Below are 14,836 nucleotides of genomic sequence, written 5' to 3'. Positions count from 1 at the left end.
AGCACCCGCTGTGCACAGCCCTGCCCGTGCCTCCAGCAGCCCGGGCCTCCATCTGCAACTGTGAGCGTGGCTCAGGCTGCTGGCTGGTGCCCCCAGCGCTGCGGTGCCATGCTCAGGCTGAGCCCAACATGCTGCCCCTGAGCTCCTGCCCGGTTTTGTTGGATGATATTTTCCTTGTCCGTGGGGCATTGCTGTGCCCGGCCAGGCTCCCTCTCTGCCGTCAGCACTGCTGGGGACATTCTGTCCCACTCCCTCTGCCATGTGCCTCCCTGTTCCCCACCACTCGCCAGCCACCAGCGGGGAGCTGCTGGCACACGGGCAGAGCCTGATCCTGTGCTAAGCCTGGAGAAATCAAAGCCTGTGGGGCTGGGCAGCTGCTGGCACTGCAGGTGTGGAGCTGCGGGTGGATGCTCCCTCCCAGCACAGAGCAGGGGGGTGGCATGCGGGGCAGAGCCCCAGAGCTCCCTGCAGAGCCTGGGGCGGGCATGGGGCTCTGCCAGCCTGGTCTGTGCCAGCAGAATGCAGCCCCAGCTGGCACCCAGCTCTCCGTGCAGCCGGGAGGGTCCTCTGGGCCCGACACTCCTTGTGCCAGGCGCCGACCTTCCCGCAGACATGCTCCCACCGTGCCACATTCAGGGACACATGCATGCGCTGGGCACTGCCCCCTGGGCACCCGGGGCTGCCCCAAGCACCCCCAGCCCGGGCAGGGGACACGCACACGCAGGCATGGCACGGCACTAGCACACTTATCTGAGCACCTCAATCTTCCGGCCCTCTACGATGGTGCCATTCAGCTTCTCCCGTGCCCGGTCGGCATCTGTGCTAGTTTCAAAAGTTACAAACCCAAAACCCTGTGAGCAGAGGAGAAAAGGAGAAAGAAAGAGACAGAGAGAGACAGAGAGAGGGTGTGGGGACAGAGAGAGAGAGGGGGTGAATCAGGAGAGCTGGCACAGGAGGTGAGGCTGCCACAGTGCAGAGATGAAGAGCCCGGGCTGGGGTCCCCGGGGGTCCCGGCTGAGGCCCCAGAATCGCCCACGAGCTGGGAGAAGAGTCTGGGAGAGGGGCACAGAAAGCGGGGAAGATACAACAGAGACATCCAGACGCAGAGGGACACGAGCTGCCCGTGGTGGGACACAGCGAGCCCTCTCCTCCCTCCAGTGCCGGGCGCAGGGACCCGCACCACCTCCCCAGCTGGCACCAACGGGGCACGGCATGCCAGGGTCCCATGGGACAGGAGAGGAGGGGAGAGCAGGTTACAGCACTGCTGGGCAACCTGGCTCCACTGGCACCCTCCCCGGGACTGGCTGTATGCTGCTGGCCATGGGCATCACCCACCTTGGAGCCCCGCTCATTGAAAATGATCTCCACGTCCAGGATTTTCCCAAATTGCTGCAAGTGGAGAGAACAGAGGGGTGAGTGCCTGCAAAGCCGCTGGCCCTGCACCCAGAGCTGCTGGCATGGGGCTCTGTGCAGGGATGGGCAGAGGGCTGCCTTGGGGCCAGACCTGGGCACCCCCGGGGTCATGCAGGGAAAGCCCTTGTCCCTCCCATGGCTCCCACTCTGACAGGGCTTGGGGAGTGTCATCCAAAATTTCATTAACTAACACTGCTCTGAGTCCTAGTGAGGGCTGGGAAGGGGACAGCGGAGGGGGACAAGGGTTTTGTGTCACCTCCTGCTCCTCACACAGGGGCTGGGCAGGATGTCCCTTGGGAGGTGACAGTGCCAAGGGTGTTTGTGCAGCACTGAGCAGGGGTGTGATGGAGGGAGCTGTACTCACCCCAAACATTTGCCGCAGGTCGGGGTCCCGGAACCGAAAGGGAATGTTGGAGACGTGTAACCTCTTGGGCTGCTGCTTGTCTGTGGTGTCTGAGGAGTGTAGCTGCTGGCTGTCTGTCTGTGCCGCCTCGTCTGTCTGCTGGGGAGGCGCCGCTGCCATCAGCCCCTGTCCCCAGCGAGTGTCCCCTGCCCTGTGCCTGGCCCTGCCTGCCCAGGGACACCCTGTGCTCACCCGTTCTGGGCAGCACCCACGGGTGTTCCTCATCCTGGTGGGGATGCTCAGGGTGGGGATGCAGACTCTGCACTCGGGGCCGTGTGGGAGGACTGCAAAGTGCAGAGCTCAGCACCTCGCTGGTGCTGCATTCCAGCGCTGTAATTGCCACCGTCTCCATGAGCAGAGCCAAGCGAGGGGATTACGAGTGGTGAGAAATGATGGGGGGTCTGAGGGGGAGTGATGGCAGGAACACCCAGCCTGGTACCCACCCTGTGGGACTTGGGCCAGGCAGCACCACTGCCCCAGCACTCCCTGTGCCCCTGGCACTGCCCTGAGCCCTCCAAAGCCCCAGGGCCCTCCTGGCAGCTCTGGCACTGCCCTGGACCCCTGCAGCAGGACTGCCCGAGCACTCCCTGTGCCCTTGGCACTGCCCTGAGCCCGCACAATCCCAATACCCCCTGTGCCCCCACAGCTCCAGCACCCCATGTACCCCTGGCACTACCCTGAGCCCAGCACCCCTCGAGCCCCCATAGCCCCGTAGCCCAGCAGTGCCTCACCGGTACCGTCTGTGTCCCTGCTATGGACTGCGTGCTGGCGTCGCTGCCCGCCGGCTCGGGGTGGCTCTGTGCTGGTGTGTAGAGGCTCATGGCGTGCTCCGGGACCGTGCTCTGCCCCGAGTAGTCCTGCGTGGGGTGCGGCGGGGGGGCGAACTCTGCGGGGATCCCGTTCTGGGGGGGCGGGGGGTACTGGGCGGGGGGGTAGGGCTGGGCCATGGCGTCCGGCGGGGCCGTGGCGTCCTGGTTACCCTGCCGAGAGAGCGGGGCATGGCCCTGAGTGCCGGCACACCTGGGACGGCACTGCCCCGTGAGCCGGGATGGCAGCCGAGAGAGGGCACCGTGCCCTCAGTGCCGGCACACCTGGGCTGCCACTGCCCCAGGATGGGGCTCTGATCTCCACCCCGTTGCCCCCCAGCCTCTGGTGTCTCCGCCCAGCCCTGGGCTGTCTCTGTGCTGTGCTGTCTTTGGGGTCACGTTGCCAGCAGCTGAGCCCCATCCTCTCCCGCTCCCGCTCCCGTGCCCTGCCCGCCCACTGCGCTGGCCTTGGGTAGGAGAACAGAGGCCTCCGTGTGGGGTTTAACTCCTGGAGCTGGCACATCCCTCTCCTTGGGAAGGGAGACTTGGCCAGGCCCAATTTGGGAGCCTAGCACAGAGCAAAGCAGAGCCCGGCCAGCAGCGCCGTGCTGGGAGCTGCACAGCACCAGCACCAGCTGGGAGGGGCCCAGGGAGGGATGCTGATGGCCCCTCGGCAAACCCCAGACAGGGATCAATTAACTGCTAAATATTTAATTAGGCCCTTTGCTCTCACGCAGTTGGCGTGGCCGCCTTGTTTAAACGGCAGCGTGGGGCCCAGGCAGTGCCTGCTCTGCACATCCACCCATCAACCTCCTGTCCATCCTCACCACACCCTCGGCCCGTCCCCTTGCACAGGTGTGCGCTGCACCTGGGCAGGCACGGCTGCAGCCCCCAGGGGCAGTGCCAGGGCCGGGGGGCAGTGCCCGCAGCCCCTCGAACGTTCACACTGCGCTGCAGCAGCCCCTGGCCCGTCAAACCCAGCTGTGGCTCAGCCCGCACAGACAAGCTCCTTAATTGCGTGTGTGTGACCGATTTATGTCGGGGAGGGATGGCGGGGGTGGCAGGGGATGCGCTGGCAGCTGCGGGTGGCAGCAGAGCCCACGGGGACACGCGGAGCCCCGGCGGGAGCAGCCCCGCCGCAGATCTATCTGCAAGTCATCCATCGGCAGCCCCAGCACCGCCTGCCCGCGCTGACTCAGCTGCTGGGACGTGCCAGCCCCACGCACCTGCCCGTGTGGGCCGGGGCTGCCAGGCTGCAGAGCCCAGCCCCGGGACGGCCCTGCCCCGGGATGGGCACCGGGAGCTGCCCACGCTGCCCCTGCCCACGGCCCAGGTGCCCGTTCCACCGGGCAGGACAGAGAATCCATCCTGCGCTCACCTGGGTCTCGCCCAACTGTTCTCCAGGGAGCTGACAGACATTGACAGTCACTGTGGTACCCTCTCAGTGCCTGGTGCCTCCCCAGTGCCCTGTGCCCATCCCTCCCTGCCTGATCCTGGTGCCCTGTGTCACCATGATATTTTATGAAAAATCCCTTTGCCAGGATTTTTCATAAAATATCATGGTGACAGCCCTGTGCCCATCCCTCCCTGCCTGATCCTGGCACCCTGTGCCCATCCCTCCTGCCTGCATGGGCAGAACCAGGAGCAGCCCACATCCCTCCTGCCTGCTCTGCCCGGGATGCACCCCTGCTGTCACTGCAGCCAGGATCAGCCACCAACGCGCTGACCAGGGTGTCAGCAGGGACTGACACCCGTGCCAGCCCCTCGCCAGGCTGTCCCAGCAGCCCCGTCTGTGTCAGTTATTAACTGGGGCTGTCGCAGTGCCTGTCAGCCCGGGCACTATTTCATTCAGGGACCATTAGGCTCCCCTGGTTGCTGCTCGTGGCGCTGGAGCTGCGGGTGCTGCAGAGACACAGATCCACAGATCCACAAACCCATAGAGTCACGGCTTCCAGCACCTCCTGTCTGCTCCCAGGGCCTGGCCACCCCATGGGGACAGAGCTGCTCGGCCAGGGCTGCTGTGGTGAGGGTGCCATGGGCAGGGAACGCTGACAGGCCTGGCTGTGTGCTGCCCATGGACACCGCACTGCCCAGCTCACACCCCACACTGCCCACAGCACTGGAACAGCCCCATGCCGGCGCAGCCCAAGCACCGAGGGTCCCTCTGCTCCTCCCAGGAGGGGGCTGGAGCCCCTTCTGGGGTGTCCCCCTGCACTGAGCACACAGGGGGTCCCAGGGACCCACCCCTGCCCCCAGAGATCCCCAGCTCCCAGAACCCCTGGCCATGCAGGGAGCCTGGGGGGCACAGTGCTGGCCTGTGGGTGCCAGGGACAGGGCTCTGAGAAACACCCCCTGCTCTGCCAGCACCCAGCCCTCCTGGGGCACGGGGATGCTCCCACATGGTGCTTTTGACATTTGCAGTAAAAGAAATTCTGGTCATTAACAGCCCTTGGTCTCATTCAAAACAAGACAGATCAGTTCAGTGCCTGAGCCTGGAGCAAAGCTGGCAGCACAGCTTGACCTGGCACCTCTGCTGCCCACCTGCTTGGGCAGGTACCACCAGGACAGTGGCATGGCCCTGTGCTCAAACACCACTGCTCCAGGGATGGCACTGCCCAGGATGTGCCAGAGGCTGCGACAAGGAGCCCAAGTTCCCCAGCTAGGTGTGCCCTGTGCAATGTCCCCGTGTGGTGTCCCCTGCCCCGTGTCCTCTGTGCAGTGTCCCCATGTGGTGTCCTCTGTCCCCTGCCCCATGTCCCCTGTGCAGTGTCCCCATGTGGCGTCCTCTGTCCCCTGCCCCATGTCCCCTGTGCAGTGTCCCCATGTGGCGTCCTCTGTCCCCTGCCCCATGTCCCCTGTGCAGTGTCCCCTGCCCTGCCCACAGCTCAGCCTTGCACCACCAGCCCTGCGCAGCGGCTGCAGCAGCAGGCAGGGGGTAGATATCATCTTTAGCTGATTAAATGTCCCTCATTAACGAGTTTCTTTAATTAATGAAGTTTTTTTGTTTGCTCCACTTGGTTCCTCCCGCCCCACTCTGCCTCCTCAGCACAATCCAGGCCATTTCCTTTCCAGTCATTTAGCGTGGGGCCGGTTCCTGCCGACGCCGCAGTTCGGTGACGGTGCCCGGCAGCCCGGGGCTGACGGCGCCGATTCCCACTTGTGCTCCTTTCTAAGGAAACAGCGCCAGGAGCCCCGGATGCACAGGGTCAGAGCAATCACCTGAGTGCTAGGGACGGGGCAGCTGCCAGCCACGAGCGCTTCCAGAGGGGCACCAAACCTGGGCTGTGCCAGCCTGGCATGACAATGCCATGCAGGAGGGTCAGAGCAATCACCGAGTGCAGAGCCCTGTGCTAAGGATGAGGGATTGCCAGCCACGAGTGCTTCCAGAGGGGCACCAAACCTGGGCTGTGCCAGCATGGTGTGACAGTGCCACCCAGGAGGGCCTGGGCTTAAGGGCAGCATCTGTCCCCTCCTGCTGCCATGGACGTGCCAGCTTCCTCCAAGCCCAGGGCAACTCCCACCAGCCAACTCTGCCCACAGCTGTGCCCTAGCTGTGCTGCACAGTGCTGATGGTGCAGGGGTGGCACAGCACAGCATGGCCTGGTCACAGAATGGCACTGCCAGTCACGGCATGGCACTGCCCAACCGTGGCATAGCACCGCCAGTCACAGCACGGCATGGCCTAGTCACAGCATGGCACTGCCCAGTTATGGCACCCTGTGCCATGCAGGCACCCCGTGCCCAGCAGGACTCACTCACAGTGTGACAGACACAGCTCCCCCTCGGCCTCTGCCCATGCTAATGACTGTCAACACGGAACACAGGCCGCGGAGGGGAGGAAAATTACTCCCTGAAAAGGAACTGACTGATCCCTGTCATTTCTCACAAAACCACTGACCTGTAAATATTTCATTAGCCCCAGAGCTGTGCCATCCATACAAAGCAGTGCCCGGCACTGTGCAGGCTCCTGGCTGAGGGCAGGGGGCTCAGGGAGCCCCGGAAGGGACCAGCCCTGCCCCTGCCCACCCAGGGGATGCCAGGAGCCCGTGGTGGGTTCCTCACCCCCACAGTGATCCCACAGAGGGCTGGGGGGCAGGATGGGGATGGAGCCTGTGCAGGAAGCAGGGAGGGAGTGAGGAGCTGCAGGGACAGCAGCAGCTGCTGCACTCAGTGTCTTCATCAGGGAGGGTGAGAGGTTGGGGATGGCAGCTGCCAGGGATGCTGCGGTGGGAAAGGAGAGCTCCAGCGGGCAGGCAGCACCTGAGGGGGAGGAGGAGGAGGAGGAGCAGGGGAGGCAGAGCAGCCTGTTGGCATAGGGAACACCATTCTCCTGAGCTGGCACACATTTCCCACACTCTGCACCCCCTGCCCTTGTCCCCGTTGTCCCCAGCTCACAGACGCTGCTGTGCCCCTGCCCTGGCAGCCTGGGGAGGACAGGCAGGCGATGGCACAGACGCTGGCCCGGGCACACGGCAGCACGCTTGTCCCTGTCACCTCGCACGGGCACAGGGGGCACGGTCCGGCCCCGCTCCCGGCTCTGCCAGCTGGAAACTTCGGAGCGGAGGCTTCATGAAATATTCATGAAGTAAATGGTGCAATTTCATCTGCATTCAGCCAACTTCATGTATATTTCAGAGTATTATGAAATGATAATGTTGTGTAACCAAGACGAGCCGGGGGTGCTGGGGGGGGCTCCCGGCCACCCCTGCCTGCACCGGGATGGACCGACGGACACAGCAGTGCCGGGACAGACACGGCAGCGCCGGGACAGACCGACGGACACGGCAGCGCCGGGACAGACACGGCAGCACCGGGACGGACCGATGGACACGGCAGCGCCGGGACAGACACGGCAGCGCCGGGACGGACCGACGGACACGGCAGCGCCGGGACAGACACGGCAGCGCCGGGACGGACCGATGGACACGGCAGCGCCGGGACAGACACGGCAGCACCGGGACGGACCGATGGACACGGCAGCGCCGGGACAGACACGGCAGCGCCGGGACAGACACGGCAGCGCCGGGACAGACACGGCAGCGCCGGGACGGACCGACGGACACGGCAGCGCCGGGACAGACACGGCAGCGCCGGGACGGACCGACGGACACGGCAGCGCCGGGACAGACACGGCAGCGCCGGGACGGACCGACGGACACGGCAGCGCCGGGCACAGCGGGCAGGAACGGACGGGGCTCTGGGATGCTCAGCCCTGCTCAGCCCTCTGGCTCCCCCTGACACTGCCCGACATTGCCTCGGGGCCGGGCTCACCTGGCGCCAGCGGTGCCCGGGCACAGCTGCGGTGGCACCAGTCCCTTGGTGGCATCCCCGGCACAGCTCTGCCCCCAGGCACACCGGAGCGAGTCAGACCTGGTGTTCAGGCTGGGATTCCCAGCAGTGCTCTGTCCCCAGCGGCCACCAAAAGGCTGTGACAGGTGGCACAGGAGGCACACGCCAGGCTGCAGAGCCCAGGGTGGGCTGCAGCTGACCTAGCACCCCCTGAGCTCTGCGGGCAGCAGCACCAGATGCAGATACCCACACACGGCATGGCACGGCACGGCATGGCATGGCATGGCATGGCATGGCGAGCACTCTGCTGCTCCTGCGGGCCTGGGGGCAGCTGCTGGGCTCCCCTGGAAAGGGCTGGGGCTCCTGAACCCTCCCGTGGGGCTGCCAGAGCCCGGCTGCATGCAGACAGCTCCAGACCTGCGGGCAGTGACATCAATGGCCACATCCCCTGGCCTGACACCTCTCATATCCCACAGCAGCTCCCCTGCCACTGCTAGTCCCACACCTGCCCCACAGCTCCCACACCCCACAGCGGCGCCCCTGCCAGCCCCACACCTGGCCCACAGGGCGCCAGGAACCCAGCTGAACACTGCTCCTGCACCTGCAGAGCACAGGCACTGACCCTGGCACTGTCAGCCCTGTCACCATGCTGGGGCTCTGGCACAGCTGTGGGTGGCACCTGCTGGCCCAGACCCTGTCACTGTCACCATGCTGGGGCACTGGCACAGCTGTGGGTGGCACCTGCTGGCCCTGTGCGGGCACTGTGGCACCAGGGACCCTGTGTGTGCCTGGACAGTGCTTGCACGCAGCCCTCTCTAATAGGCAGCCAGGAGCATAATTTTTCCTCTAATTACATATTCAGCACTTCTGAGAAAATGAGATTTTGGTAATTCAATTGGACTGAGAAGCAGCACTATAATAAAATGAAATTTGTAACAATCGTGCGGTTAAATTAGTTAAATGGAGAGGAAGGAGCTGTGGAAAATTGACCCCTCGATCTCCTACAGACTAATCAGACATTTGAACTGGGCTGTGCTAACAGAACCCCCGGGCTGTGCGGCACAGAGCAGGGGAAAGCGGAGATGGCCCGAGGGAAGGGCTGGGAATGGCTGGGGGCGTCACCTGGTGGTGTCAGAGGGGACATCAGAGGGGACATCCCTGCTCCTCGGGGAGTGTCACCTGGTGGTGTCAGAGGGGACATCCCTGCTCCATTCTGATGGATGGGATGGCTTTGGCAAGGGAGTGTGCCAGGCAAGGTGCTGGGGCCATGCCCTCTGTGGCACTGCCACTGCCAGGGCCTGGCCACTGGGTCCTTGCATTGGCCACTGTCCCCAGCAGCTCCTGGACACACACACACCATGTCCCATCTGGACACACACCATGTCCCTTTCCACCAGAGGGGACCACAGGGCCATGGGCACACATGCCTGGCAGTGTGAGCAGCTCTGAGTGGGGACAGCAGGACACACGGACAGGGATGGCACCCATGCCAGGCCTCCCGTGGGTGGAGGGCTCTGCAGCAGGTACAACTTAATTAGCCTCAATATTTATCTTGTTGTTCGTCTTTCCTGTTTTTTCTTGTAAAAGAACAGGGGGAAAAGACGAGTTTCTCATTTGCAAGTTAATTAGTCTAATTACCTCTAATTAAGGGCTCCCCACACAATGCAGATCACAAATAAGCTGCCACTGTCGCCTGCTCCCACTCCTTTCTCCCCAGTTTGCATTTTCCACAGGAGCTGTTTGAAGGCTGTGCTGAGAGCCCGGCTGTGGATCCTGGCTGGGCACACAGGGCTGGTGTGGGAACAGCCCTGAGCCTGGCAGTGCCCACAGCACTGAGGTGCCCACCACAACCCTTCCCCTGCTCCAGGAGTGAGGGGCGCACTGCTCACACTGCTCCCTGCTGGCCCCTGCAATGCCAAGGGAGGTGCTGCAGCCTAAAGCCCTGCCAGGGCTGCCCATGGGCACTGGAGGGGGGATCCTGCAGCTCCCAGAGCTCCCAGCTCAGGGTTCCCATTGCAGAGCTCCATCCCAGAGCTCCCATTGCAGAGCTCCATCCCAGAGCTCCCACTCCAGAGCTCCATCCCAGAGCTCCCATTGCAGAGCTCCATCCCAGAGCTCCCATTCCAGAGCTCCATCCCAGAGCTCCCAGCTCAGGGTTCCCATTGCAGAGCTCCATCCCAGAGCTCCCATTGCAGAGCTCCATCCCAGAGCTCCCAGCTCAGGGTTCCCAGCGCAGAGCTCCATCCCAGAGCTCCCATTGCAGAGCTCCATCCCACAGCTCCCACTCCAGAGCTCCATCCCAGAGCTCCCAGCCCAGGGTTCCCACCCCACCGCTCCCAACCTGCCCAATGGCACTGTCACGTCACTGTGTCAGTGGCCACGGCATGGCCAGGACTGCACAGCCCCTGACCACACACTGGCTCACACCAGCACTGGAAGATCCAGCTCCTTCCCTGGACATTCAGTTCTCCTGTGCCCAGGCACCCTTGCCAGCCTTCCCAGCACTGGCACAGCTCCCCACGCCCTCCAAGCACCCAGCTCCACAGCTGCCTACAAAAACCAGCAGCACTGAAGTGACCGATGCCCTTCCTGGAGGGGCTACGGTGCCCTTTGGTGCCCCTGGCTCCTCCATGGCAGCCCACCATGCCACAGACACAGTGTCTCCACACAGTGTCCCCCATCCCCGTGGGGACAGCAGCCAAGGGACCCTGGGGCTCCTGGAGGTGCCCAGCTGAGCACGCAGCACCCTGCCCAGCCCTGGCTGCACACAAAGCCACGTTCCAAAGCACCTTGCCGTGCGGATGGTGGCCCCTGAGCGGGGGCAGCCCCGGGGCCAGGGTGTGCAGCTGGTGGAACTGCTGGGGGGGGCCTGCACCCGCTCTGCTAATTAGCCTGTCTTTGTTACACCCCCCCCTCCGACTGCATGTGATGCTTTAAGGAATGACAGATACTAAATCTAATTTAATCTACTCATTCACCCATCACTATAGCATAAAAATAGGAATATACCTATAAAAAGAGCACTGCCAGGCAGTGTGGGCCAAAATCACAGCTATTGTGGGAGAAGCAGCTTTGCAAAGCTAAAATTAATGTCAGTGTTTTCAGTACGAAGGAACCCGAAGCAGGAAACATGTTTTGGGGTTTTAGGGCCTGTGCTCATGGGCAGGGCAGCTGGCACAGCCTGGGCAGAGCAGGAGCTGCCGTGCTGGGTCTCACACAGGCAGCGGGACAAACCCGGTTTGAAACACGCCCGCTGCTGAAACCGCTCGGAATAGACCCGCTCCCTAAAAATACACCACGCTAAAGCTGGCAGCAGCCCTTTTGGAAAGGAATTTTCCAAGCAGGGTTTGCAGCGGCTGCTTCCCGGCGCTGCTCAGCCTGGGCTCCTGTGCAGGTGTGACTGGGAGCAGGGGATGTTCCCGGCCAGGAGCAGCACTGCATCAGCCCCGCACACCTGGCTGTCAGCTTGGGCTGGGCTCACACCTGCACGGGGCTGCAGCGGGGGCATGTGGGGTACAGCACTGCATCAGCCCCGCACACCTGGCTGTCAGCCTGGGCTGGGCTCACACCTGCACGGGGCTGCAGCGGGGGCATGTGGGGTACAGCACTGCATCAGCCCCGCACACCTGGCTGTCAGCCTGGGCTGGGCTCACACCTGCACGGGGCTGCAGCAGGGGCATGTGTGGGGTACAGCACTGCATCAGCCCCGCACACCTGGCTGTCAGCCTGGGCTGGGCTCACACCTGCACGGGGCTGCAGCAGGGGCATGTGTGGGGTACAGCAATGATGCTGAGCCTCAGGGTCTGCCCTGGGTCAGCACCAAGCCCTGCCCTGCAGCCATCACTGCTCACCCACAACAGTGAGATGTGTTCTGAGCAGTGACTGATTCCTTGTTCACCAAACGAAGCCACCAGAGGGTCCTTGCACACCAGACCCTCGCTGAGCCAGAGCCAAACGTCCCTGCAAGCCCTAGGGAACGATGCAGCGTTCCCTCTGGGCCAGGCTGCTCTGCTGCAGACCTGCACCCACCCTGCCCTGGCTCCGCCCTCCTGCCCTCCAGAACTCCTGCCCTTGGAGCAGGGCAGTGCCAGGGGCAGCTCTGGGCACGGTGTGGCTGCACAGCCCAGAATGCCACAGACCCAAGGCTCCTAAAGCCAGGCCAGGGTGGCCACATGGGGGAAATGGAGCAGAGTGAGCTGAGAGGCACCCCAGCTCCTGCAAGAGCCACTGGCACTGCTGAGCCCTCCCTGGCACTGGAAGAACTGAAGTTTAGCTGAGCGCTTCATTACTTGGTCATCCCTTGAAATCCCAGCCCAGCTGCAAACGCTGTGGCTGGAGCTACAGAACATCCTCAGGAACCACCCCAGGCACAGGCTCCTGGCAGGGAGAGCCCTGTCTGCAGGGCATGAGGACACTCACTGCGTGCACACCTGGGCATTACCCAGCTCCTGACCAACTGGCCAGCCCAGCAGACTCAGTCCTGGTCACCGGCTCAGGCACCACCATAGGACGCCTCCTTACAAACCCATAAAGGGTTTGGGCAGGGACCCATAACCCAGGGGGGGTCACAACCAAGTCCCCCCAGGCCCCACGGCACAGCCAACTCAGGGAAAGTCAGGTGAAATGAACCCTCTCAGGGGCACAGAGGTGAGCCAGGCCAGCTGGCAGAGCCGCTCTGGGGTGGGCACATGCCCCAGGCAGAGGCAGCATTGATCCCTGTGTGCTCCTGGGGGGCAGGTGGCACAGGTGGGCAGCCTAAAACCCAGAGCAAACTCAGAGCTAAAGCAGGAGCCAGGCACAGCCACTGAGGGGCCCATCAGCCACGCATGGCCCATGCCCCTGCCCCAGTGATGGCCTCCAGTGATGTCCCTGTCCCTGACACCTTGCTGTGACACTCATCAGGAACACCTGTCCCCAGGTGCTGGGTGCAGAACCTCAGCTCAGCATAAACCCCAGGAAGGGGACGGAGATTTTCACCTCCATCGTGCTCATGAGCCGGGTGAAAATCCAACTCCAGATCCTGTAACAAAACCCTCCTCCTGGCTCACAAGTCCAGAGCTGCTGCCAAGGAGCAGGAGGCTGCTGGGAGAGCAGGGAGGAAGAGATGCAGAACACCACGGTCAAAGCAAACCAGGCAGGGTGATGGGGGAGCCGGGGGCTGCCAGGGGCAGAGCTGCACGCCCAGGGAAGTTCCTGCCTCCCAGGGAGCTGCAGCTCCTCTCTCCCAGCCCTGCAGGCACTGGGAGCACCCGTTGGGCCGTGCTGTCACTGCCACTGCTGCCAGAGCCAGGCCAAGCCCTGCCAGAGCGCTCCACAGGGCAAAGGGGAGCACAGCTGAGCCCCTAGTGTGGCCAGGGACAGGGGATCCCAGCTGGAGAGGGACATCCCCCATGCTGCAGACAGAGCATCCTTGTGCTCCTTCCTAGGGACAGAAACCATCCCTGGGATGGGTAGGCGTTCAGGGACAGGTTTGCTCAGTGTCAGGTGTGCAGCAGGCACAGGGAGCTCAGTGCAGCTCTGGGAAGGGTGAAACCCAGCTCAGCCCTGGCTGTCCCCGGGCTCTGGGTGCAATAAATCCCGGGCCTGCCTCGGCAGCCCCGCCGCAGCCCCCGTGCCCACGGCCAGCACCGGAATGGGAGAGACACCTGGGCCTCGCCATGCCCACCACCCCTGGCCGTGCTCTGGCCACGACCCTGCTCGGACACCGGGCACAGACACCCCGAGGGACACAGCACTCCTCGGCCTCCTCGCTGGGGTGAGGGTTGTTGGTTGGCACCCGCGTGCCCGTCCTCGCCGCTGGCTGAACTGCGCCGGCCACGCCGAGTGCAGCGAGGATGCCATGAATTTTTAAACTCCTGAAAGCACAAATGGAGCGGTTTGCCTGGCTGGCAGACGGGATTTCCGACGCAGCACGGAGGCATTTGAGGAAGATGCTGCCTCTCCCAAGCCGCGCTTCCCCTGGGATGGTGGGCCCAGAAACCCGGCAGTCAGGGTCCAGCACAGGGACCAGGGCAGCCCTGTGGGACAGAGGAACCTTGGCCCAGGTGAAGGACCAAACTGACAACCTCAGCAGCCTCTCTCTGGGCTGGCAAACCCAAGCCTGGCACCCGCCTGGCACCACGTGCCCCCAGCCCCTCTGCAGCACCTCCAGTGACAGCGGGACAGCCAATGCCCGGCCGTGGGCACGCACACACAGTGCACACACGTGTGCACACACGAGCTCATCACTTCCCTTCTGCTCAGGCCGCGCAGGAGCCTCGTTCCTCACGAGCATCCATCATCGCGAGGCGGGAGCGCTGGAGCCGCGCCGGCGGCTCTGCCCTGCCCTGCCCTGCCCTGCCCTGCCTGCCGCACTGCCCGCCCGCTGCCCTGGCCCTGCTCCCCCTGGGCAAACCGAGAGACCCCAAAGCTGCGGCCGAGCCGCCAACAGCATCCCCGGCTCCCGGGGCTGGAGCGGGGAGGCTGCGAGAAGCTGCCAAGCTCTTACCCTCTGCCGAGAGGGAACCAGCCACAAACACGTGCGAACCGGAAAGCAAAAAAATCCCCTGGAGAGGGTGGCTTACCTGTTGGAGGTAGAGGAAGGCTGGAGGACAGGGGAGAGAGTGAGGAAGCATGCCTGAGTTGGAGACAAGGAGGCAGCCCGAGTTAGCCATGGAGCACAGCATGTGTCGACAGGTAGCCGTGGAGCTGCTCGCGGGTCCGTCCTCTTCCGCACACCGCTATCCACCGCTATCCTCGTCTTCCCGGCTGGCCCCTCGGGCTCTCCCCTGCTCGCCGTCCCTCCCGACCCCTCGGCGCTAGTTAGGAGGGTTCATCTGCGGCAGGCCGGCCGCGCCGCCGCCGGAGCAGCGCCTGGCTCTTCACTTCGGGGCCATTAGACACTGGCACTGAGCGCACGGTCTGCAAAGGGTGTGCATGAGCCAGA

At 63.7% G+C, this 14,836-nt stretch overlaps 1 protein-coding gene across 4 annotated transcripts in view; it reads right to left on the bottom strand.

The window, feature by feature from the left end:
* RBFOX3 (RNA binding fox-1 homolog 3) overlaps positions 1–14,836 on the bottom strand; it is a 121,564-nt gene that overhangs the window by 4,194 nt on the left and 102,534 nt on the right. For 3 of the 4 annotated variants that reach the window (XM_058817465.1, XM_058817468.1, XM_058817464.1), the window contains exons 4-8: positions 14,475–14,811; positions 2,548–2,796; positions 1,778–1,915; positions 1,336–1,389; positions 759–851 (exon numbers count right to left, since the gene is read on the bottom strand). In XM_058817465.1, the coding sequence (XP_058673448.1) occupies positions 759–851; positions 1,336–1,389; positions 1,778–1,915; positions 2,548–2,796; positions 14,475–14,576 (636 nt within the window). In that variant the 5' untranslated portion in view covers positions 14,577–14,811. The remainder of the gene's footprint in view (positions 1–758; positions 852–1,335; positions 1,390–1,777; positions 1,916–2,547; positions 2,797–14,474; positions 14,812–14,836) is intronic. The other variant, XM_058817467.1, reaches the window with a different exon arrangement.

This window comes from Ammospiza caudacuta, chromosome 19, assembly GCF_027887145.1.
Source record: "Ammospiza caudacuta isolate bAmmCau1 chromosome 19, bAmmCau1.pri, whole genome shotgun sequence".
In the NCBI taxonomy this organism is placed as follows: Eukaryota; Metazoa; Chordata; class Aves; order Passeriformes; family Passerellidae; genus Ammospiza; species Ammospiza caudacuta.
This window is presented reverse-complemented; position numbering and strand designations above follow the sequence as displayed.